The sequence below is a fragment of the Archocentrus centrarchus genome, chromosome 10, assembly GCF_007364275.1.
Source record: "Archocentrus centrarchus isolate MPI-CPG fArcCen1 chromosome 10, fArcCen1, whole genome shotgun sequence".
NCBI lineage: Eukaryota > Metazoa > Chordata > Actinopteri > Cichliformes > Cichlidae > Archocentrus > Archocentrus centrarchus.
Genome location: NC_044355.1, coordinates 14,942,622 through 14,965,763, shown reverse-complemented (window position 1 = coordinate 14,965,763; position 23,142 = coordinate 14,942,622). Strand labels below are relative to the sequence as shown.

Sequence of the window (23,142 nt, the reverse complement as noted above, 5' to 3'; positions counted from 1 at the left end):
GCATTAGTAAGTGTAACCTGTTTAAATTTTAAGTACTAGGACATAAAATAATCTGGTCCTTGGATTTTAAAATTATGCAAATACAAAAAGTGTGAACACCTCTATGAAAGCAGAAGTTTTGGTTTGCTGGTCTGGAGCATTCAGGTGTTTGTTAACACAATGCCAAGGTGGAAAGACATCAGCAGTGATCTCAGAGATGGAACTGTTGCTGTCCATCAATACAGGAAGGAGTGTAAGGCCATTTCCAAATCAATCTGAACTCTATTCCTCTACAGTGAGAAAGATCCTTCACAAGAGAAAAACATTCAAGAGAGCTGTCAATCTTCCCAGGAGCGACTGTCTTAGCAAATTTCTTCCAAGGTCAGATCAGTGCAATGCTCAGAAAAAGTGGAAAAAACTCCAAAAGCTACATCTCAGACTCTGCAGGCCTCTGTTAGCATGTTAAATGTTAAAGTTCATGACAGCACAATTAGGAAAAGACTGAGCAAGTATGGCTTGTTTGGAAGGTTTTCCAGGAGAAAGCCTCTTCTCTCTAAAAAGAAGATGGCAGCGCAGCTTAGGTGTGCAGAGTTGCATCTGAACAAACCACAGGACATCTGAAACAATATCCTTTGGAAAGACAAGACTAAGTGGAGATGTTTGGCCATAATGCACAGCTCCACATTTGGAGAAAACCAAAGACAGCATATTGGCACAAAAACCTCATACCAACTGTCAAGCACGATGGTGGAGGGCTGAGGATCTGGGCTTGTTATGCAGCCATAGCACATGGGCACCTGCAGTCATTGAGTTGACCATGAACTCCTCTGTATACCAAAGTATTCTAGAGAGCGACATGAGGCCATCTGACAGTAAATAATGCCAACAGTGGGTTCTGCAACAGAACAAGCACAGCCGCAAATCTACTGCAGAATGGTTGGCTCATGCTGACTGAAATACTGTGGTGGGACCAGGGGCGGTTCTAGGGGCCGGGCCACAGGGGCCTTGGCCCCATCTGAAATCTCATTGGCCCCCTGAAGTGTCCCTGTCCCGTCACTCATCTGTCCTTTGTCTGAGAGCAAGGATCAAATTATAGGTGGATGCAATTCCATGCCGAAACACCAATAGCGCTAATGAGCCAAATAGGAATGCTCAGCGTGAATAAAGCTTATAGAAGATTTGAAGATCTCGTGGAGAAAGTTTTTTAACCAACAACTGATGTCAGTCTACATTTTGAGGAGTTTGTTGGTAAAGATAAGTCATAAATCCCTTTTTACTCACAGCTGTCACATAGCGTAAGTCTGACAAACATTAATTTAAGAAGCAAAGTTAGTTAAGAGTAATGTTAACTGAGGCCCTACCAGGGTTATAATAGTTTTGGATTTTACATTATCGTTTAGTTTCAGTTAGTTTTTACTTTTGTTTCTCTAATTCAGTTAGTTTTAATTAGTTTTCAGAGTGGTTTTGCTCGTTTTTATTTTAGGTTTAATGCTTAGTTTTAGTTTAGTTTCGTTAGTTTCAGTATTAGTTTTAGTATTAGTTTTAGTATTTTCAAACTTTGTCAGGTGCAAGATTCAATGCGCAAAAGTGACTATTGTGTAATAAAAACTCAAGATACCATAAAGAAATATATTCAACAACCAACAGTTCACAAGACAGAAGCACTACATGCTAAATGTGTAATAATTAGGACACACATGAACATCAACAGGGAGAAACAAAGAAAAATATGAACTCCCAAACTCAATAAATTCTACAATAAACTTCTAATAAACTCCAGTGTCAGTGCAGTAGATTAACTCTACTGCACTGACACTAACAAACTCTTTGAAGGAGTCAAAGGTCAAATCCAGCTGCATCCTGATGTTCTCCACCACCCGAAGCTTCTTCTGTTTTGGAGCTAGCTTGGTTAGATGCTCATTGATTAGACTTGCAGGGTCTTTGTGGCCTCTGTACACAACCGACAGAAGTGTCCGACCTCATGTCCACATTTAAGCTTGTGTAGCTGTGTGTGTTGTGTGTGTTAATTACCTTGTGGTCGTGTGCTGCGGTGCCAGCTGGGACTTTTTTTGGTCCTTGCTCTTTGTGCTCAGTTTTTTGGCTGCAAACATATTTGTCCCTGTTTTTCCACTTCCTTCATTTCCTCACGTCCATTCCAACAGCAGTCTCCCTCCAGGAATCTGCTGACATTTGTGAGGCCTTATACTAATGCTTTGATTATTATTCCTGATTGTTATTCTCTCACTGATAAAGTAGACGGAAACGCACAAGAACTGAACAGGTTAATCACAGCGTTGCGGCAGCGTGGACCAGCTCTGAACCCGATCGGTTCAGAGCGACTCTGCCGCTTTCTCGTGCACACGCACGCACACAGCTGCCCGACGGTGCTCCTAACTTAAACTTGGAGAGCGGAAAAATGATCAATCCACAATAATTTCAGTTAGTTTTAGTTAGTTTTGTAAACTCACAACACAGTTTTAGTTAATTATCGTTTTTTCCTTTTAATTGTAGTTTTTATTTATTTCAGTTAACGACAATGTTTTTTCAATTTCAGTTTTCGTTATTTCGTTTGTTTTCGTTAATTATAATAACCCTGGGCCCTACTTGTCATGTAATACTAATTCATGTACTTCTTTGTAATTTGCATTTGTGTGTTAACATTAACTATAATGTTTAGCAGCGATAGAGAAGAATATGAAAAGAAAGGGTCAGTCTTAGGTGGGAATTCAGCAGTTTTTGAACAAAAGAGTGAGTCTGCCAGCTGAAAATGAGCAGGGTGAGAGGAGGGACAGAGCAGCAGAACACAGTAGACCACAGGCTGGTCAAGAGCAGGGCACCTCCAGTCCCTTTTCATCAGGTCAGAAATCATTTAGAGAGAGCAACAACAGTTAATGCTGTAATATATGAAATGCCTTATTGTGTTATTTAGTGAAATGGCACATAGGTTCACTGAATTCCTACACCTCATGGTGATAAGATTTACCATAATTTTAATATAATGGCTTTAATTTTTATTGGTCCGTATATCACCACATCTACCACAAATACTTGGCCCTTCTATGAATACTGTGGCCCCTTACTCAGAGATCCGCCACTGGGTGGGACATTAAGAGAGCTGTGCCTAATGAATGGCTACAAACGTAGGCGTAGGAACCGGGGGGATGGAGGGGACGTGTCCCCCCCAATATTGGAGACGCATTTGTCCCAACCAAAAATTACACAGCAGTGGAGAAAAATACTTGATTTTGAAATCTTTAACTCGCGTGCTTTTATTTTGAAGGCACAACATGCGCTCCCCCACTTCCTCTGAACGGCTCTGAGTGTTTGGGAGGTGGGAGACAGCGGCAGGAGTCAGAAACTCTTGAATGAGGTAAAACAGTCTGTCGGGATCATTGCCATGAACAGAGCCGGACTGAGGCATAGGCGACATACGCGGCTACCACCACCAGGGGGCCCCCAAGCTCACATACATTTGTAATGAAACTTTATGCTAGTGCACTGGTAACATTTATCTGTGCACTGGTAACTATGCATTGTAACATTTATGTGTGCACTGGTAACAATTATCTATGCATTGGTAACATTTATCTATGCACTGGTAACATTTATTTGTGCACTGGAATTTAATGAATTCTGTAACATTTTTTAAAATTTCTTCTTTCATGGCAAACTGTTTTTACAGACTTTACTAGACTTCTTTACTAGAAGAAGATGATGCTTGACAAAGTTTTATCTTTGAATGTTTCAATGCTACAACATCTCCATCCATCCATTCTCTTCCGCTTATTCTGTTCAGGGTCGTGAGGGGGGGGGGGGGGGTCTGGAGCCTATCACAGCTGACATAGGGTGAGAAGCACAGTACACCCTGTATAGGTTGCCAGCCTGTCGCAGGACTAACACAGAGAGACAGGCAACCATTCACACCTATGGGCAATTTAGAGTGACCAAATAACACAACCCCAGTAACTGGGTGGCTTTGGACTGTGGGCGGAAACCCACACAGACACGGGGAAAACATGCAAACTCCACACAGAGACCCGGGCCAAGGTGGAACTGAACCCAGACCTAGATGTCAATCTAGCTGTGAGGCAGTAGTGTTAACCACCATGCTGCCTTACTGCACAACATCTGTTACACAATTTTAAAATTGTACAATTTAAAAAAAAAAAAAATCTAACTTTTCATTAAACTCATGTTGGCAGACTGAGCCCTCTTTTTTCCCCATCCTTTATTTTTCCAACGTTTTCTTAAGATAACTCAACCTATAATTATATGAAAACCAACAAGTAAAAATAAAATTTATAATAAATAAATAGAACAAAATAAACATTTGATATAAATGTAGAGGAGTATACTTTTACATATAAACAAACTCAAATTTCAATACAATTTGTACAGAGAGTCAGACAAATTCTGGATAATTTACCACAATGTTTTTTTTTTCCATTTATCCTAGATCTTTTTAAATTTTACAAGCTGCAATCTACCTGAAAAAGCATTCTTTAAAATTCTGAATAAACATTTAGATTCTGAGTCCATGTCCACTGAGTACAAAAATCCAAATAAAAACTCATCCCACTTAAAAGGTAGATTTTTTAAACTTGGATCTTTAATTAAAATCATTCTGCTATCATTCTGTTTTCTTTCGGTTGTATTTATTCAGGAAAAATGTAGCAATTTCTTTGCCATCCCTTTTCTGGTGCTTTTTTCTTTTACTTGCTCTTCTGGAGTTTGAAGACAGAAATAAAAATAGACAGAGCTCATTAGCATGGTACCACTGCTAGGTCATAGACTATATTAAAATCTGAAGTCATTCTTCAATCAATAATATTTTATACGTGAGGTAACTTATATTATGACCTTTGACTATTCTCAATATTACCAACTACATTGTTTGTTTTTTTGTTAGCACTGACCACAGACAAACAATACAAAACTAGTGTTAGCTCGCTAGCTTCGTAGCTAACAGTGCAAAGAAACAGCTCAATCTAAAAAAAAAAAATCAAAAGTTAAGACTTTTCCTGCCATTAGTACTTCTGTCTGTTGTCAACTCATTTTTGAAATCCTCAAGCTTTAGATGTCTTTTAAACAGCCCCAGCTTACCATGAAACATTTTCTCTAGCATCTCCTCTGCTCCTTTGCTTGACATTGGGCACCAACATTACAAAAAAAGAAGCAGCCTGATTGGCTCTCTTGTGAACATTTCAAGTGCCTATTGGTTCTCAGGTAGAACTTTATAGTACCAAGTTAAAGCTTGATTTTGCAGATAGAACCTTGTTATTTTGTGAATAAAACGCCCCAAAATATATATATTTGAAAGAAATCTCTTACATATTGTTCATAAGGGGTCAGCAAAAAGTATATGACAATAACTCAGTTTCGTCAAAAATGTCAGAACCTTATAATTCTAAGGGGACGATTTATCTGTGTATTGGTAACATTTCTCTGTGCACTGGTAACATTTATCTGTGCACTGGTAACATTTATCTGTGCACTGGTAACATTTATCTGTGCATTGGTAACTATGCACTGGTAACAGTTATCTATGCACTGGTAACATTTATCTGTTCGTTTGTAACATTTGTGCATTGGTAGGTATGCACTGGTAACATTTATCTGTGCATTGGTAACATTTATCTGTGCACTGGTAACATTTATCTGTGCACTGGTAACTATGCACTGGTAACAGTTATCTATGCACTGGTAACATTTATCTGTTCGTTTGTAACATTTGTGCATTGGTAAGTATGCACTGGTAACATTTATCTGTGCATTGGTAACATTTATCTGTGCACTGGTAACATTTATCTGTGCATTGGTAACTATGCACTGGTAACAGTTATCTATGCACTGGTAACATTTATCTGTGATCAAGCCAGTTTGCCCACGTCCTACGATTATAAAACATATACATATGTAAATTATACATGCAATCATATAAGTGTACACAACACTATTTTTCCAAGAAACATTTGAAAAATAAGAAAGTAAAAGATCAAATAGCATTTTTTTTATGCTTTTCTCAGAGTATTTATGGATCTGTCAGGTTTCCGATATGTGTCCCCCCCAATAGGAAACTCAGTCCTACGCCCCTGGCTACAAACCTCAATGAACTGCAGCAACATTATAATGGAGAGTGGACCAAAATTCCTCCACAACGATGTGACAGACTGATGAAGCATGTGGCGTTATACGTTTTCCACGCACTGCTTCTGCATTTTGGCTTAGTTTTTTAACGATACGGTGTAATATGCCATGTATTATTCATCTCATTGCATTTGTATTTAATTTCAAGACTTTGTGAGATTATTTTTCAGTATGTAAAACTTTAATATTGACAGATCATGTATTTTTTCTTTTCCTTTTTTAAAATGACCTTTTAATTACCTTGACTGCTTCTAGAGGTCTATGGTCTTGCTTCTAACTGCTGACAACTAAAGCCAACCACAGAAAACAGATCCAAATGTGGGCCACTTTTATCAGTGACTATACCTGGGAACTGTTCGACAGACTGTGCACGTTGTGTTCAGATTTGATTGTCCAACCTTTTCCGGAAACGCCGGGTAAAACGCTTCACATATGTAAACAAGCACGGGAGTAACAAGCTTTATCTTCGCTGTGTGGAAGAAACATTCATTTGAAATTAATTAAATGAATCCGAGGTATTGGTTTTGTTAATTAAAAGGCCGAATATCGCCTTTACGGAAGTTATTTGACTTGGTTGCGTTTTTAGCTGCTACTGTAGCTGACCGCCTCGTGTACTGCGTCGCTGCTTAGTCTCAACTTTCCCGTTAAAATAGGGTATTTTTAAATGTTTGCACACCCGCACGGTAATTATCCCGTTTTAGACCAAAACTTTTTCATTTCTGCCGGATCCACGACATAATAAAAACCTGTAAAAGACCCATCAGCTACTGCTGTCTGATAGCAGCGAAGACAGTGGCCTGTAGGTGGCGCTTTCCACCTGCAGGTTGTGTCAGACCTGACCATGGAGCACACTGAGGAAAATAAAGTTGATGATGGCCAGGAAGGCTCCGAAGACCTTTTCTTGATTGCGGGGTCCAGCAGTTCAGAGGACGGAGGAGGAATGGAGAGACATCACATGAGCTGCAAACAAGCTACACGGCTGAGCAGAGAAAGCTCCCCTCCGCTCCTCCTGGCCTTTCCATTCTGCTCTGGAGACGCTGAGCTGGATTCATCTTCTAGTGTTGAGGAGGATCAAGATGAAGACCAGCCCATAGAGGAGTGGATGATCCTGGACGGCGAGGAGCAGTTGGAGGACTCAGGGATCCAGCTCAACCTGAGCTACAGGAACAGCTCTGGGGAGGACTTTGGAGATGAAGGTGAAACTAGACTGGGTTAGCTTTTGGGTTAAGACTGTGGTTTCAGTAGTCCTAATGCTAGTGCTACTGTATGGCTTCACCTTTGAATTTTTGGCTGGTTAATGTATGTTCTCAATAAGGTGGAGTTTCATTTGAATTTGATGTGCATTAAATGCAATTCCAAAGGATTACTATCACAGACTGAAACTATCACAGACATATCTGAATTAAGACCATGATACTGTGCATGTAACAAGAACCAGAATAAGCATTAAAAAGTAACCATAAAGATCAACTTATTTCCATTGTTGATCTTTTGGAAGCATTACACAACAAAAATTATGCTAAGCAAAACAAACAAAGCAAATAAAATCACCTAGAATGAATTTAAAAAATGCACATTATTTAACCATTACATCACCTCAACACTTGAACTAAAAACTAGGGATGGGCGGATCGATCCAAAATATCGATACCAATGTTGGTATTGATATTGATCAATACCAGTGTAATGAGATCGATACGTTAGCTTCAGTTTCTCTCCTGTATATAATGCTGCGGTTTCATCAAAGATGTGAGCTGACTGTGTCAGTGCTGCTCCTGTCACAGCACAGAGCAGGCACACTTTGCTCCTCCCCTCCCCACAGTGTTTTGACATTATACATTACGTGACATGTAAGATATTTTACTTGGGGGGAAAAAAAGGAATGTGTTTTAAATGTTTTATAACATTTTGGAGTGATAATTTTGTACAGCTTGTTCATTTAAGAAAAAATCCAGAAAATTAGTGAATGAAGGAAAAAAAAATCATGAAACACTTAAACTTCATGAAAATTCTTCATAATTTTTAAAAAGTATCGGTATCAGTATCGGTGATACTGGACCTGTATGTACTTGGTATTGGATTGATATCAAATTTTGCAGTATCGCACACCACTACTAAAAACATGCAGTAAAAATTATGTAGTAAATTGACTTTCTGTAATTCTCTTCATTTAGGTTAGCAAAAATACTTTGCATTTTGACATAAAGATTTGTGTAGATTCATTCATATTTCATGTTGAATGATAGTTCATTCCAGAGTTTTATGGCACAATATCTGAAGGTTTTTCTCTTTGTGTTTTAACAATCGGAGCAACATATGACAAATCATGTCTGTGGGTACTGTAACCATGAGATACTGGGAAAAAAAAATTACAAAAGTATAATGGAGCAGCTTTGTTATAAATATTACACAGAAGTAAGCCACCATCATTGGAACATTTAACCATTTCAATCTGCAAAAGTCATCAAACACCAATGTTTGCTGACCTGGGTAGTTAAGGATACTAGTTTATTTTGATTATAATTGGGTTGAATCTTTTCTGAAGGTCTCTAAACCATGAGTTACATGCATAATCAGTTTGCATGTCAGTATATGATCAAACTAGCACTTGATATTTTGCACTCAAATAAGTTCAAAAAAGAGATGATAAGGAGAAAGAAGTCACCCCATGCTTTTGCTCACTGGTATAGGAATGGTTAATGGAGAATTTTGTCTTTGGAAAATTGGATGCTGGTGATCAAAAGACAGACGTCAGTAAATGTACTTTAATAATTATTGAATTAGAGAGAAAACAGATTTAAATTGCAGCCAGTGAAAACAATGAACAAATGCTACTTACACAGTAGTGCTGAATATACAACAGCTGATACTGCAAATTTAGGGAAGTTTCTGTTAAATTCTCTGGATGATTGCATGGTTGTGTTTTTCACCTAGGAAAAAATATCAGCCTAAGTGATCTCCATGAGCTGTAATGTTTTATATAACAAGCTGTAATGATACAGTTTAGTTATTTTGTGTGTGGCTGTACCAGCTTCCAACGTGGACTATAGAGAGAAAAATGTGGAAAAATAAAGATAACTTCAGCTAGAAATACATCTCTGTAGATACATTTCATGCAAAAAGAGTAAATGGACACAGTGAGTGCAGTTATTTTTGTAAATGTGTGGGAGTGCAATTTATTTTAAAAGTGTATACAGAGACAGTTTGCTTAGCCAGGCGCTTTAGATGAAGATTATCATATTCACACCAGGGAGATGCACACAACCACTTTGATTTGACCCACCAGCTCCACAGGAGCAGCAAAATTTTAGGTTTCTTTACACATAAGTGATAGTTCCTTCAGAAAGGTCAGGTGCCCTTCATTATGTTTTCGAGCTTCTGCTTTAACAAGACTGAATACTTGGAAAAGTCTCCTGAGCTTTTTTTTTTTTTAAGGTTCGTTTGGATGTTGCTGTTCAATAACTATTCTGAGATCAACTTAAAGTTGGGTATTTCATCGTGGATAATATTTGCTTGTAATTATTAATGTTCCCCCTGGTCTTTCTCTCCAACATAGATGTGAAGGATGAGACGATGAAATCAGTAAAAGAAACCTGGGCTGTATCAGTGAAAGACAAGGTAACTTGATTTCTACTAGCTTTCATGAATAGTACAGGAGAGCTTATTTGTGTAGGGAAGTACAGTAGCATATATATATCTATGAAACTGTGTCAGAGGACGGAATGAAGGTTTTCAAAATAGCGATTGTCCGTAGTTTAAAGGTACAGTATGTAAAATATCATGGCTAGATGTCAGCAGATTGCAGTCAACTGAGTTCTGTTTCTTAACCCTCCCAGTTTAAGTGCACAATTCTATGGTGTCCGCTGTAGGACAAACAACTCTGCTTGCCCTTCATCTATAGTGAGTGTAGGCTGTCAGTCCGCTGTTTACCTCAGTTGTCAGTATGCTGGTTGTCCACATCTATTTACTCTGGTGGCTGTAAAACTTTGTGAAAGGAGTCCGATATGAGTCGATGAGTATGTGAAGCTCACTTCTGTCCGATGGCAGTGTGGCTGAGGGGACTTGTTGAGGTCAGTATGCGCAGCTGTTTTTGCCTCTGGTAGCTGGTGTTAGATATACTTCAAAGAAAGTTTCCCTAACATTGTTGAACTCGGACACTCAGAGTGTAATCAAACTGTTTATCAGAGGGAAAGTTAGATTTTTAGGACACTCAAGCCTAACTTTAGCTGGCATAATGTTAGCTTATAACCAGCTGTTGTTGTTTAGCTGGCTCTTGTCAGCTGTCCGTAGACGGGAGGGTTGCATGTCTGCTGACAATAAGTAATTGCGAGAATATTAGCAATAAATATGCATATTTATGCTCATTTTCTTGTGTTAGAGCCTTGACTTCAGTTAAGGAGATGAGGCTTGAGGTGAGAGGGAGGAAGATGAGGTGGAAATGAGGGAAAGACAGAACAGTAGTGGAGGAGGAGAAAAACATAATGAGAAAGAGATGATGAGAGTATACATATACAAATGTCAAATGTTCGGAAAGAGCTATTGTGATCTTTAAATTAAAAGTAACTTATAAGGTGTACAACGTCTGTTGCCAGTCTCACATACATAAAATGCAGTTAGATTAGGCAGAACAGTAAACTCCATCTCTGCCACTGTATTCAAGATGGCAGGGCAGCACGGTACCTCCTCCTGCTTTTTTAATGGATTAATTCTAAGTTTATGACAATGCATCAATTGCACACTAATCAGTGTATAGTCATGAGTACAATATCCTTTTTTTCTATTGAAAATCTAAAAAAAAATACTTACTGTACCTTTAATTTTGCAGTGTGAAGACAAAGTTATGGGTTTAATCTCATTTTAAAAATCTCTGTCTTGTCTTGGATCTTTCATCTTATCTAGTGTGGTGCGGATCGGTCTCTGACCAGCCGCTATTTCACGCCTGGTGGTTCTCTGATCTGCCGCATCTGCAACAGGATGGGCCACCTCGCCAAAAGCTGCACACTCCGCAAGGTACACAAACTCGTTCATCAATCGCATTTCCATGGACACCTGCAGAGGTTGATTGACAGGACCATATCACCCATCTTTACATCTTAATAAAATCTGTTTTGTCTCTTTGTCAGCAGAAAATTCCTACATGTGTCCTTTGTGGGATCCAGGGTCACATCCAGAGGAAATGTCCTAGTCGCCCCTGTCCTAGATGTGGACTGCCTTCACACGGCCTCAAGCCTTGTGAAATGCCTCCAGTGTGGAACCAGCACTGCCTGCGCTGTGGGATGACAGGGCACCTTTCTGATGTGAGTTCGCAGGTCTGGCCACGTTGAGTGTTGGTGTTGGAGAGTGTGATAATGTGTTGAAGGAAGTGTTGAAAACATTTGTCAGTTGTTTGTTGACAGATTCTGTAGCCTCATGAGTGTGTGGGCTCAATTTATGAAGTGTTATTTTATTTCTTGCAAACAGTTCTATGTCTTCATTGTTGCTTGAAGAAAACATTTCTTCTCTGTTTTCTGTATTTTCCTCAGGCCTGCCCTGATACGTGGAGACAGTACCACTTGACAGTGAGTTTTTGACTGCTCTATTTTTCTTTTAAAATCTAATCTTCTTTTCTCAGCAAAATGCATAATGCTTCTGAACATGAACAAGCCTTTCTGGCTCACTATGTAAACCTAATTGGAGTTCTTAATGATTTTGCTCTAAATTAAGCAATAGAATTGATCTAGGTAGCAGGTGGCAGGAGACCTTTTTAATTAGGTAATTTTTAAAGTTTTATCCCCTGCCTATTATTAGATAGTCAAAGTAGAAATAGACAGCAATTATGGTACAATATACACCCGTTGCCAGGAGCCTATTTGATAGGTACGTACTGCTAAAACAACCAATAAATCAACAGATGTCTATTATCTTTTTGAAAAGCCCTTCATTTAACCTTTCTCTTCCAGATCAGGTTAGAGGCGCCCCTCAGGCCACAGACAGTCCACAACTTCAAGCACAAGAAATGCCATGTTCATTGTTACAACTGCTCTAAAAGGGGGCATTATGGTTATGTAAGTGATAAATAAATTGAATCCTTGCCTTATTTTACTGGATCTTTGCCTGCCTTTATTTCTACTGCCTCATCTGCTATCCCTGTTGCTTATCCCTTTTCCCCTAAACTCACAGCTCTCTCTTCTTTTTGCTTCACCTCGCTACACCACTGTCCAAAATGTTTTCTCCAGCCTTAATCTTTTCGTGTTGAATCAATCTTAGCTAAATGCTCTCTCTATTTAATTCTCAGTTGCATCCTTTTTCCACTGTCCTGGATCCATTCTTCAACTCATTTCTTCTTCTTCTGCCTTATCTGTGTCACTGCCTGTCTTTCTGTATCAGGAGTGCACTAGGAGGAGGATGGTTACAGGCACTTTTCCATCATTGCCTTATGTTTGCCACTATGACACCAAGGAGGACATTCTCCCACTTCGCAGGCTAGAGGAAAGAGCGAAAGGTGACGAAGCTTGCATCATAGCTTTTAATTATTATTTTACAGTGATGTAAACTATCATAAAATGATGCACAGTAGTCTTTTTTTTAGCCTTCTTTTTGGGTCTCTACTAAAGCTGTAGAGGGATACATTTCTTCTCTTTTAAATGTACCGGCTATATCTTTGTTTGGGCTGGATGGGTGAGTTTATTAAAGCCGCCTGCTAGGTCTAAAAAAAAAAAAAAACAGATGTAAAGTGAGCACTGAGTGGGAATTATGACCAAAATAATCTCCTGTGATGATGAGTGGTCCATTTATATATACAGTTAGGTCCATAAGTTTTGGACAATGTACTGTCCTGCCCCAACGCCTTGCCAGGGTCGACAGCTGGTTAACTCCTCTCCAACAAACCACACAGATGACAGGTTCCAGTTAACTCTTTATGGTAAGTTGAAGTAGGGTAAAACTGTGAAACAAAATACAATACCATTCAGAGGGCGATTTGACACTGCTATAGAAAATAGCTTAGAAGCTAGATTAGCTTAACCAACAATAACAAATATCGAACTCTACTAAAGGTTAGCAGGGCTCTAAACTAGGTGGATTAACATTGATCTTGTTTTATATGCATATAATTAATACAACATACCGACGATGCCTTCAAGGGCTGACTTGAAACTCAACAGACAGAAATCGCGCATCAAGCTTGTTTTCCCGCACAAACAATGTCCACTGCTCATGACGTCATCAGTCGATGCCGCAAGCATAAAAACACTACCCTTGTTCCCCAGTAGATGGCAGCAAAGGAACATGAAAAACTTATAAACACCAAATTTCTCAGCAAAGACAACAGGAAGACAACATCAAACAGAACACTCCCCGCCTGATACCCAGGGGGTTTCACACTTTTCTTTCCTTTACCTACGTTATCCTAAACATCAAAATAGGCTCAGTTATGCATTCATTTAACCTTAAGAAACCTTCTCTTTACTTAACACTTGAAACATTGCACACTTATTAATCTGGGGAAATCAGCAGGACCAGTTCATTAACAGGTCTGAGAAGCAGTTTGGTTCCGTCCTTCCTGACGATTCTCAGCTGAACCTTGCGTACTCGTCCATCTTTGCTGGGGTACACCTCTGTGATGATGCCAAGAGGCCAGTCATTCCTTTTGCAGTGAATGTCCTTGAGAAGCACTACACTTCCTTCTTTGAGATTGGGGTGGTCGGATGACCACTTCCTGCGGGGCTGTAGTGTCGCCAGGTACTGCTTGCGCCACCTGTCCCAGAAAGTGTTAGACAGGCTTTGAACTCTGCGCCACTGCTGCTTGTGTAAGTCCTTGTGGTCAAACTCGCCAGCTGGAGGTGGGCAGGGGCCTACCTTTTGAGTCAGCAGTGATGCGGGTGTGAGGATAAAAGGATCTGTTGGGTCAGTAGACACAGGCACAAGTGGGCGGTTATTCACAATGGCTGTGACCTCAGCCAAAAGGGTTGTGAGCACCTCGTGTGTGAGCTTAGATCTTATTTGCATGAGCATTGAATCCAAGATGCGGCGTGTGACACCGATCATTCTTTCCCACACCCCTCCCATATGAGAGGAGTGTGGGGCATTGAAGGTCCAACTGCAGCCCTGCTCAGAGAGGAATCTCTCCAGTGTCTTTTCATCAGCATTTGAAGGGATTTTGAGGTCTTTGGAGGCGCAGATGAAATTTGTGCCCCTGTCTGAGCGTAGGTGTTTCACTGGCCCCCGTATGGCCTGGAACCTTCTGAGTGCATTAATGAAGCTGGATGAATCTAAAGACTCGATGACCTCGATGTGAATGGCTCTGACAGATAAGCAAGTAAAGAGAACTGCCCACCTCTTGCTCTCAGCGTGTCCTCCCCTTGTGCGACGTGCAGCAACAGCCCAGGGCCCGAACACGTCCATGCCAACATTAGTAAAAGGTGGCTCAGTGCTGAGTCTGTCGGGTGGCAGGTCAGCCATCTTTTGAAATTCACATTTTCCTCTGAGTTTGCGGCAGACAAAGCATTCAAAAATTACTTTGTTTACGACTCTTTTGGCACCCAGTATCCAATAGCCAGCAGATCGGATGGCGCCCTCAGTAAAGTGGCGTCCTTGGTGTTGTGACTGTTCATGAAAGTGACGCACAATGAGGGTGGCTACATGGTGACCTCCAGGCAAGATCAGCGGTCTCTTCTCACTGGGTTCTAGATTGGCAGCTGTGAGACGTCCTCCGACTCTCAGCGAGCCTGCTTGGTCAAGAAAGGGATCCAGGGACCAGAGAAGACTGCCCTTTGGAATGTTTGTGTTGGATGAGAGGCACTCTAGTTCTCTCTCAAAGGTCTCCTGCTGGACTGTTCTAATGATGACTGTTGTGCTCTGGTTGAGAACATCCACTGTTGCAGGTGTGCAGCAAAGATGCCATCCCTGACACTGTTCGCTATTCTTGTCTTTCCTGAAACACTTAACGCCCACCAGGCTGTTGTTGAGATCTGGTCCGGTTAGGAGCACTTGGTTTAGAGACAGGCCATTGTGCTGTGCGCTGGAGTCAAACACGACTCTTATCTGAGAAGGCTTTTTCGGGTGATAAACTCCAAAGCACGATAGGTACCAGTGTTCCTCTCCGGGTTTCAGTAGGGGAGCTTCTTCCGCGTGCCCGCTCTGAAAGATCCTTTCCATGAACGTAATGAACTGCTGTTTCATTTCAGGTCTCCTTTTGAATGAGCGCTGCAGCGAATTGAGGCGTTCCAGCGCCTGGGCACGGTTGTTGGGCAGCCGTGGTCGGGGAGCTCTGAAAGGAAGAGGAGCCACCCAGCTGTTTCCCTCGTCCTTGTAGACTCCATGGTCCATGATGCTCAGAAACTGCATGTCCTCTATGGACGGTGCCTCTGTGCCATCATCCTTTGTTGTCTGAAACGCATCACTGTCCAAAGTGTTCTGTATTGCCTTTGCATGACTGCCTCCATGCAGGATGAAGTGTGAGAAGGGTTCAGTGACACAGTATCTCTCCTTCACCGTGTAGCTGTTTGGGCATGGCTGAAAGAGAGAAGGGCGTCCGTTTCTCAGCACATTGGTGTAGTAGGAGTGGACAAGCGGCGGCTTGTGCATGTCCCCAATACACACATCACCCACAATCACCCAACCCAGATCCAGTTTTTGGGCGTAGGGTGCATTGTGTGGGCCGTTCACCTGTCTTCTCACCTTGTGGGCTCTGATTATGTCCCTGCCTAACAACAGCAAAATGGGGGCTTGTGGGTCGTGATTGGGGATGTGCTTTGCGAGATGTCTCAAATGGGTGTGGCTGGAGGCGACCTCGGGTGAGGGAATTTCCCTCCGATTGTTTGGGATTTCGTTGCATTCAATCAATGGTGGCAGTGACAGCACAATGCTGCCATCCACAGGTTCCACCATGAAGCCACATGCCTGTCTACCTTCAGTCTCTATTGTTCCTGCACATGTTTTCAGGGAGTATGGTGAGGGCTGTCCTGAAATATTGAAAATACTGAAAAACTCTGTTCGTACAAGTGATCGGTTACTTTGATCATCTAAGATGGCATACATACGGACTGCAGCATAAGAGTGGTTGGCTGGGTATACCTTTACCAGACATATTTTCGAACAGGAGCGCCCTGAGATGTCCTTTCCACACACCTTGGTGCATGTGGCCGAGACAGGAGTCTCCCCGCCATTCTCAGGTGCAGGGTTCTCTGAGCTGCTGCCTTTCAGTGCTGGGCCAGGGTGTAGCGCTGCAACATGCATGTTGCTTCCACATTCTGTGCAGCTTACCTCATCGTTGCAGTTTCTTGCCAAGTGTATGGCTTTGCAGCACTTGTAGCACACTCCATGTTTCTTTAAGAGTGCCTTTCTTTCCTCTATGGGCTTATCTCTAAATCCACGGCATTTGTGGAGAGGGTGGGGCTTGTTGTGCAAGAGACAACGTTTCGCTGGGTCCTCTCTGCTGGTGGACTTACTTGCAGATGGGGAGTCAGAAGGTGTTAGTGAGGTATCAGGAGACACTCCTGTCTTGAGAACAGCTACTGCCCTCTGGCTCTCTAACTTTGATGCAGGCTTGTGATAACCAGACTGTTCGTTGCTGGATGCTGCCAGCATGAAGCCAGGATCATTTCGCATCCTTGCCTGCAGGCACACAAAGTTCACAAAGAAGCTGAATGGGGGATAGGTGACCCTATGTTGTTCCTTATAATTAAAACCTAATGTGAGCCACTTCTCTTGCAGGTAGAATGGCAGTTTCTGCACAATAGGGTTAATCCCGCGGGGTGTGTCTAGATAACTGAGGCCGAACAGGTCCCCATCAGCCTTTGCTGCCTGTATTTCCATCAGTAAGTCCCCCAGCTCTCTTAGTTTGAGCTCATTCTTGTTCTGCACTTTGGGAAAGCTTTCCAGCCTTTTGAACAAGGAGTTTTCAATTACCTCAGGTGCACCATAGTACTCATTGAGCCGATTCCATACAGCCCTGAGTCCATGTTCTGGGTGATTCACGTGAACAGTTCTTATGCGTCTAGCATGTTCGGATGAGTCCTTGCCTAACCATTTTACAAGAAGGTCAAGCTGCTCACTAGCTGAGAGGCTGAGGTCTCTGATAGAATTCATAAAGGATGCTTTCCAAGCTCTAAAGCATTCAGGACGGTCATTAAACTGCACAAGCCCAGTGGAGATAAGCTCACGCCGGGCCATAAATCTGACAAGGTCTGATATTCCTCTGTTTTCATCAAACTGAGCATGTACAGGGCTTCTTTGTTGGTGAGCAACACTGGGTAGTAAGTGGGAATTGTCTAATGGTTGGTTATATGCAGTGTCACTGTAGTCATTTCCTAAAGGCTTCTGCATTATTTCAGGGCGAGGTGTCGTTTTAGGCACATAGTCAGTGTGCTGTGATTGTGGCATTATGTGGTTCTGCTGATGGGGTAATTCACTCGCGGTGTGGTAAGAGGCAATGGGATGGGCATATTCAGGGGTCTGAATGTCTGGGATGCTGGCGGGAGTGCTTTCTAATAGCTCTGCTGGAGAGTATTTATCTGCTCCCTCAACATAGTCCTTTGTGCGTACCTTTGAATTCTCGGTTGGCACATCAATGTCGCTGAAAACCTGCTTGAATTCTTCTTGCACTGCTGCCTCTAGGACGTCTGCTTTGGCCGCTGTAGCTGCAGCTTGTTTTTCGAGGCGGACTCTATTCAGTGTCATTTCCAAACGCTTATTTTCTAATTCCAATTCTGCTTGCTTTAATTTCAGTTCATTCTCTTTTGCAGCAAATGCCACTTCAGTCCTTGCAGCCTCTGCTTCTGCCCGCGCCTGAGCAGCAGCTAACTTGCTAGCAGAGGAGCTTGAAGACCTTTTAGATGAGCAGGCTGCATCTGATCTGGTTTTTATGGATCGTGTGGTCGAAGCTTTTTCCGACATCTTGACGCTGATTTTAATCGTACTTGCTTGAAAAGACAATCCAGTTACTGTGATTCTGTCAGGTCCGTCACTCACACGGTGTCGTTCTGTCCTCCAGTTGCGAAAATCAGCCCGCCAGAAGACGTCGTTTTACTGTACTGTCCTGCCCCAACGCCTTGCCAGGGTCGACAGCTGGTTAACTCCTCTCCAACAAACCACACAGATGACAGGTTCCAGTTAACTCTTTATGGTAAGTTGAAGTAGGGTAAAACTGTGAAACAAAATACAATACCATTCAGAGGGCGATTTGACACTGCTATAGAAAATAGCTTAGAAGCTAGATTAGCTTAACCAACAATAACAAATATCGAACTCTACTAAAGGTTAGCAGGGCTCTAAACTAGGTGGATTAACATTGATCTTGTTTTATATGCATATAATTAATACAACATACCGACGATGCCTTCAAGGGCTGACTTGAAACTCAACAGACAGAAATCGCGCATCAAGCTTGTTTTCCCGCACAAACAATGTCCACTGCTCATGACGTCATCAGTCGATGCCGCAAGCATAAAAACACTACCCTTGTTCCCCAGTAGATGGCAGCAAAGGAACATGAAAAACTTATAAACACCAAATTTCTCAGCAAAGACAACAGGAAGACAACATCAAACAGAACAGACAATGACACATTGTTTTGTAGCTTTGCCTCTGTACACCCCCACAGTGGATTTTAAATCAAACAATCAGTTTGTGACTGAAGTGCAGACTTCAGTTTTTTAACTGTTTAGGAATTGCAGCCATTTTTATACACAGCCCCTCCTATTTTCAGAGGCTCAAATGTAATTGGACAAACTAACATAAGTTTATGTATTCAAGGATTGTTTTTAATACATGGATGAAAATCCTTTGTAGTCAATGACTCCCTGAAATCTAGAACCCATGGAAATCACCAAATGTCGTGTTTCCTCCCTTGAGGATACTCTGCCAGGCCTTTACTGTAACCAGCTTCAGTTGCTGCTTGTTTGTGGGTCTCTCTTTCAGTTCTGTCTTCAGTAACTGAAAAGCATGCTCTGTTAGTTTGAGGTCAGGTGACTGACTTAGCCATTGAAGAATGTCCCATGTCTTGAGAAACTCTTGGGTTTCTTAGAGTATGCTTTGGGTCATTATCCATTTGCACTGTGAAGTGTTGTCTTATCAGTTTTGCAGCATTTGGCTGAATCTGAGCAGTGACTAAAGCTCTGGACACGTCACAGTTCATCCTGCCGCTTCTATCAGCAGTCACATCATCAATAAACAATAGAGTTCTGGTTCCACTGGCAGCCATACATACCCATGCCATAACATTGCCTCCATCATGTTTGACAGATAATGTGGCATGCTTTGGATCATGAGCTGTTTCTCTCCTTCCACATGCTTTCTCTTACTATCATTCTGGTACAAGTTCATCTTGGTTTCATTGGTCCACAGATTTTGTTTCAGAACCGTGCAGGCTCTTTTAGATGCTTTCTGCAAAGTCTGAGCTGGCCTTCTTGTTCTTAAGTGTAACCAGTGGTTTGCACCTTGTTGGAAACCATCTATATTTAAATTCAAGAAGGTGTTTCTTGATTGTAGACTTTGTTAATGATACGCCTACCTCCTTGAGTGTTCTTGACTTAGTTAGCTATTGTGAAGGGGTTTTTCTTAACCATGGAAATAATTCTGTCATCATGCACTTTAGTTGTCTTCTGTGGTCTTTCAGGCCTTTTGGTATTACTGGGAAGTGCATTCATTCTTTTTAAGAATGAATCAGATTGGTGATTTGGCCACTCCTAAAATTCTTGCAATCTCTTTTTAACCTAATGATGGTCTCCCTCACTTGTGCTGATATCTTGTTGGGCCTCATATTGAGATTTCCAGTGAATTGCTGCCAGATACAAATGTAATCAAGATCAATCTGCTTAATTTGTCATAGAGTGACAAGGAAACAGGCCTCATTTGGTCACGAAACTGCTCGTCAATCAATTGTCCAATTACTTTTGAGCCTCTGAAAATGGAAGACTATGTATAAAAATGGCTGTAATTCCTAAACAGGTAATGCAATACTTTAGTTAACCCCCTGGAATTAAAGCTAAAAGCCTGCACTTCAGTCACATCTTAATTGTTTGATTTAAAATCCACTGTGGTGGTGTACATGGACAAAATTATTTTTAAAAAAAGTGTAATTGTCCAAAAAACATATGGACCTAAACGTTTGTTGTTTTTTTTACTTAGAAAGGCCTGTCATTTTTCACCCTTGGAATTGCCTTAATCATATTTTTTTGTTGTGATTCTACCCAGACTGTTATTCACTTTGCCCAAGAAACATCGCAGAAGGGGAATATTACAGCATGATAATGATACAAGGCTTGAGATACAAAATCCAGACAGATCACATCCTGGCTAGAAAAACATTTCAAAGGCAACCATTTATCAAATGACAAATTAGGTTGCTGGGCATTTATCTTTGCTGACTCTTTTAAATGGCGAAGGTCCATTTTCAGAGGGTGCCTCTTTTTGGTCAGAGTAGATTCACGTTTGAATTGTGTGAAGATGCTTGCTTTAGATTGGTGTAACTTTGGGTCTGAATTGTGAGTGCTTGGACCTCTTTATTGAGCTCTAACAACTCTGTAGCAAAAATGTTCCCCTTCACCATTTAAATGTGCCAACTTAGTCTGCTGCTTGGACGAGATTGGTGGGTTTATCTGTGCTGCCTGTTAATGACTGAAAACAGCACTGAGACTGAATTAAAACATAAAACAGCCATAGTATCTCTGTAGAGTTCAGGAAAACTGCAGAGTTGGTTGATGAAGTGTTCTTTTCACACTGCGTTTGATCAGATAATAAACTAAAACATTGATTAGTTCAACAGCTGCTATTAATCTATTATTCAGTTAAAACAGGATCAGACTTGTTATCAAGGAAGACTTTTGTATCATTGTGTTTTCAGAGCCTGCATATGGTTTTTCAGACCTGTCTGAAAAACCAGGGGCAAGTGGTGAGGAGAATCGATCAGTCCAGGGGTGGACAAAGACAAAGGAGGAGCTCCACAGCCGAGCTGGCACGAGGAAGACGAGGTCAGAGAGGCGCAAAGAGAGGCACGAGGTGAAGCGTCTGAGGAGGGAGGCCCAAGCCAGACGGGAAGGAGGATTACTGATGAAGTCCCACTGTACCTCTGATGATGAAGCCTATCCTGGAGACCCCTTCAGACAGCCCGCCGACGGTCACAAGCAGTCCACATCACCTCCACGGAAGAAGAGGAGGGATGAGACAGGTGGCAGAAAGAGCAGGAAGAGCCGAGAGGCAGAAAGGTGGAAGAAAAGAGGAGGGCTAAAACGTGGGTATTTGCATCCCCATGATGACATAGATATCAGAAGTGTAAATCTTCTTTCTCCAAAACAAAGAGTGCGCCACAGAAAAAGGTGACGGTTGATTTTTTTTTTTATGTATTTATTTTTTAAGTGCTAATAAATGTAACTAGATTACAAAGAAGTCATTTTGTGCCTGTGATCTATTGATTTATGTATTTATTGACAGTGTGAAAAACTACAATAACATATACAGTTAGAGGAATGTACTTTGGTACTTAGTACTTAGTTTTGTACTTTAATACTTTAATATTTTACACCTATACAATTTTGAGTATTATCTTTTTTTCCAATAACATGAATTTTATTGAGATTTAATGTGTTGAGAGTGTGGTTGGCCTAGTAGTCAGAAAAACATAAATACTGACAAAAACTAATGTACATTGCACTTAGGTGTGAATGTGAGTGTGAATGGTTGTCTGTCTCTCTGTGTTAGACTTGCGACAGGCTGGTGACCCATACAAGGTATACCCTACCTCTCGCCCTATGATAGCTGGGATAGATTCCAGCACCCCCGCAACCCTGAAAAGGATAAGTGAAAGAGGATGGATGGATGGATTTTTTTTTTTAATTTGTTTGTTTGTTTTTGTTTTGTTAGGCCACGTAACACTGACCTATTAATCATCCACGCAGAAAACATGCACCTAACTCAAGGAATGGGCCACTGTTAAGTCCACACATAGCAGAAGACAGCAAAAAAACTATTTTAAATTTGTATCTTCATGCTCTAACAGCCTGTTGCAAAAGTATCCCATTTGTTCCCGTTTATTTGGCTGAATCTATGAAAAATGCCAAGGATAACAGACATAAAATAGTATTTCTGCCCTAACAAGGTGATTCCTAAAGAGTTATTAGCTGAAAGCTTGGGATATCTCAGCATGGTGTGCTGTGTGCCCTTAAATAATTTGAGGACAAATGAGGACAACAGAAGAAGTGGCTGGCCTAAAAACTATGTACAGCAGATGAACAGTATCTTAAAGTCATGTCCTTAAGAAATGGGCAAAAATCCAGCAAAGACCTGACACAGGACCTAAGAGATACATCTGGCCCTTCAGTTGATCCATCTACTGTTCACTGAAGCCTCATCAGAAATGGTCTCAGTGGAAGAGTGACTGTCTAGAAGCCATTCTTAAGGAAGGAATACAGGGAGAAGGGGACAAATGCCAAATTACATAACTAGACTGAAAATTAGTGGCAACAGGTCTTATGGAGTGATGAATCTAAATTTTAATTTAATTTATTCAAATCATTGTCAATATGTGCAGAGGAGGTCAGGAGGGAGGTACAGTGTCTACAGCCATCTGTAAAACAGATGTGTGGAGGATTTTGTCAAAACTGATGGATTTATGAACACAGAAAATTACTGTCAGATTTTGATCCACTGTGCAATACCATCTGGAAAGCATCTGATTGGCAAACAGCTCAATTTTTCAGCATGGCAATGATTCCAAACACACTGCCAATGCAGTAAAAGCATACCTGAATAGAAAAACATACAATAGAAGACCATCATTCATGGATTGGCCTCCCCAGAGCCCAGACCCCAACATTATTGAAGCAGTGTGGGATCATCTTGACAGAGTGAATCAAAAGGCATCCAACATCCAAAGAAGAACTTTGAATGTCCTTCAACAAGCCCAGAGAACTATTCCTGAAGACTACTTAAAGAAATTAGAAGAAAGCTACCTAAGAGTTCAGGCTGTGATGAAGAACAAAGATAGTCATAACATACTGACTTTCAGTCTCATTACTACTGCACAAACTATGTTTTCCATGT

General features: G+C 41.2%; 1 protein-coding gene across 2 annotated transcripts; it reads left to right on the top strand.

Moving 5' to 3' along the window:
• Positions 1-6,542: 6,542 nt before the first annotated feature.
• LOC115786489 (zinc finger CCHC domain-containing protein 7-like) lies at positions 6,543-21,489 on the top strand. 2 transcript variants are annotated; one of them, XM_030738650.1, is made up of 8 exons: positions 6,543-7,322; positions 9,683-9,744; positions 11,026-11,136; positions 11,253-11,423; positions 11,649-11,684; positions 12,066-12,170; positions 12,493-12,607; positions 20,948-21,489. In XM_030738650.1, exons 1-8 carry the CDS (start codon positions 6,968-6,970, stop codon positions 21,421-21,423), a joined length of 1,431 nt encoding a protein of 476 aa, XP_030594510.1. In that variant the 5' UTR covers positions 6,543-6,967; the 3' UTR covers positions 21,424-21,489. The 2 variants fall into 2 exon arrangements, with proteins under 2 accessions (XP_030594510.1, XP_030594509.1); XM_030738649.1 differs by having other exon boundaries at positions 11,250-11,423.
• The last annotated feature ends 1,653 nt before the right edge of the window (positions 21,490-23,142 follow it).

What these genes read in the sequence shown, in the direction of transcription:
- LOC115786489 (XM_030738649.1), top strand. Translation starts at nt 6,968, where the DNA reads ATGGAGCACACTGAGGAAAATAAAGTTGATGATGGCCAGGAAGGCTCC. An exon ending in GGAGGACTTTGGAGATGAAG is followed by an intron (nt 7,323 to 9,682) that starts GTGAAACTAGAC and finishes TCTCCAACATAG; the next exon opens with ATGTGAAGGATGAGACGATG. An exon ending in AAAGCTGCACACTCCGCAAG is followed by an intron (nt 11,137 to 11,249) that starts GTACACAAACTC and finishes TCTCTTTGTCAG; the next exon opens with CAGAAAATTCCTACATGTGT.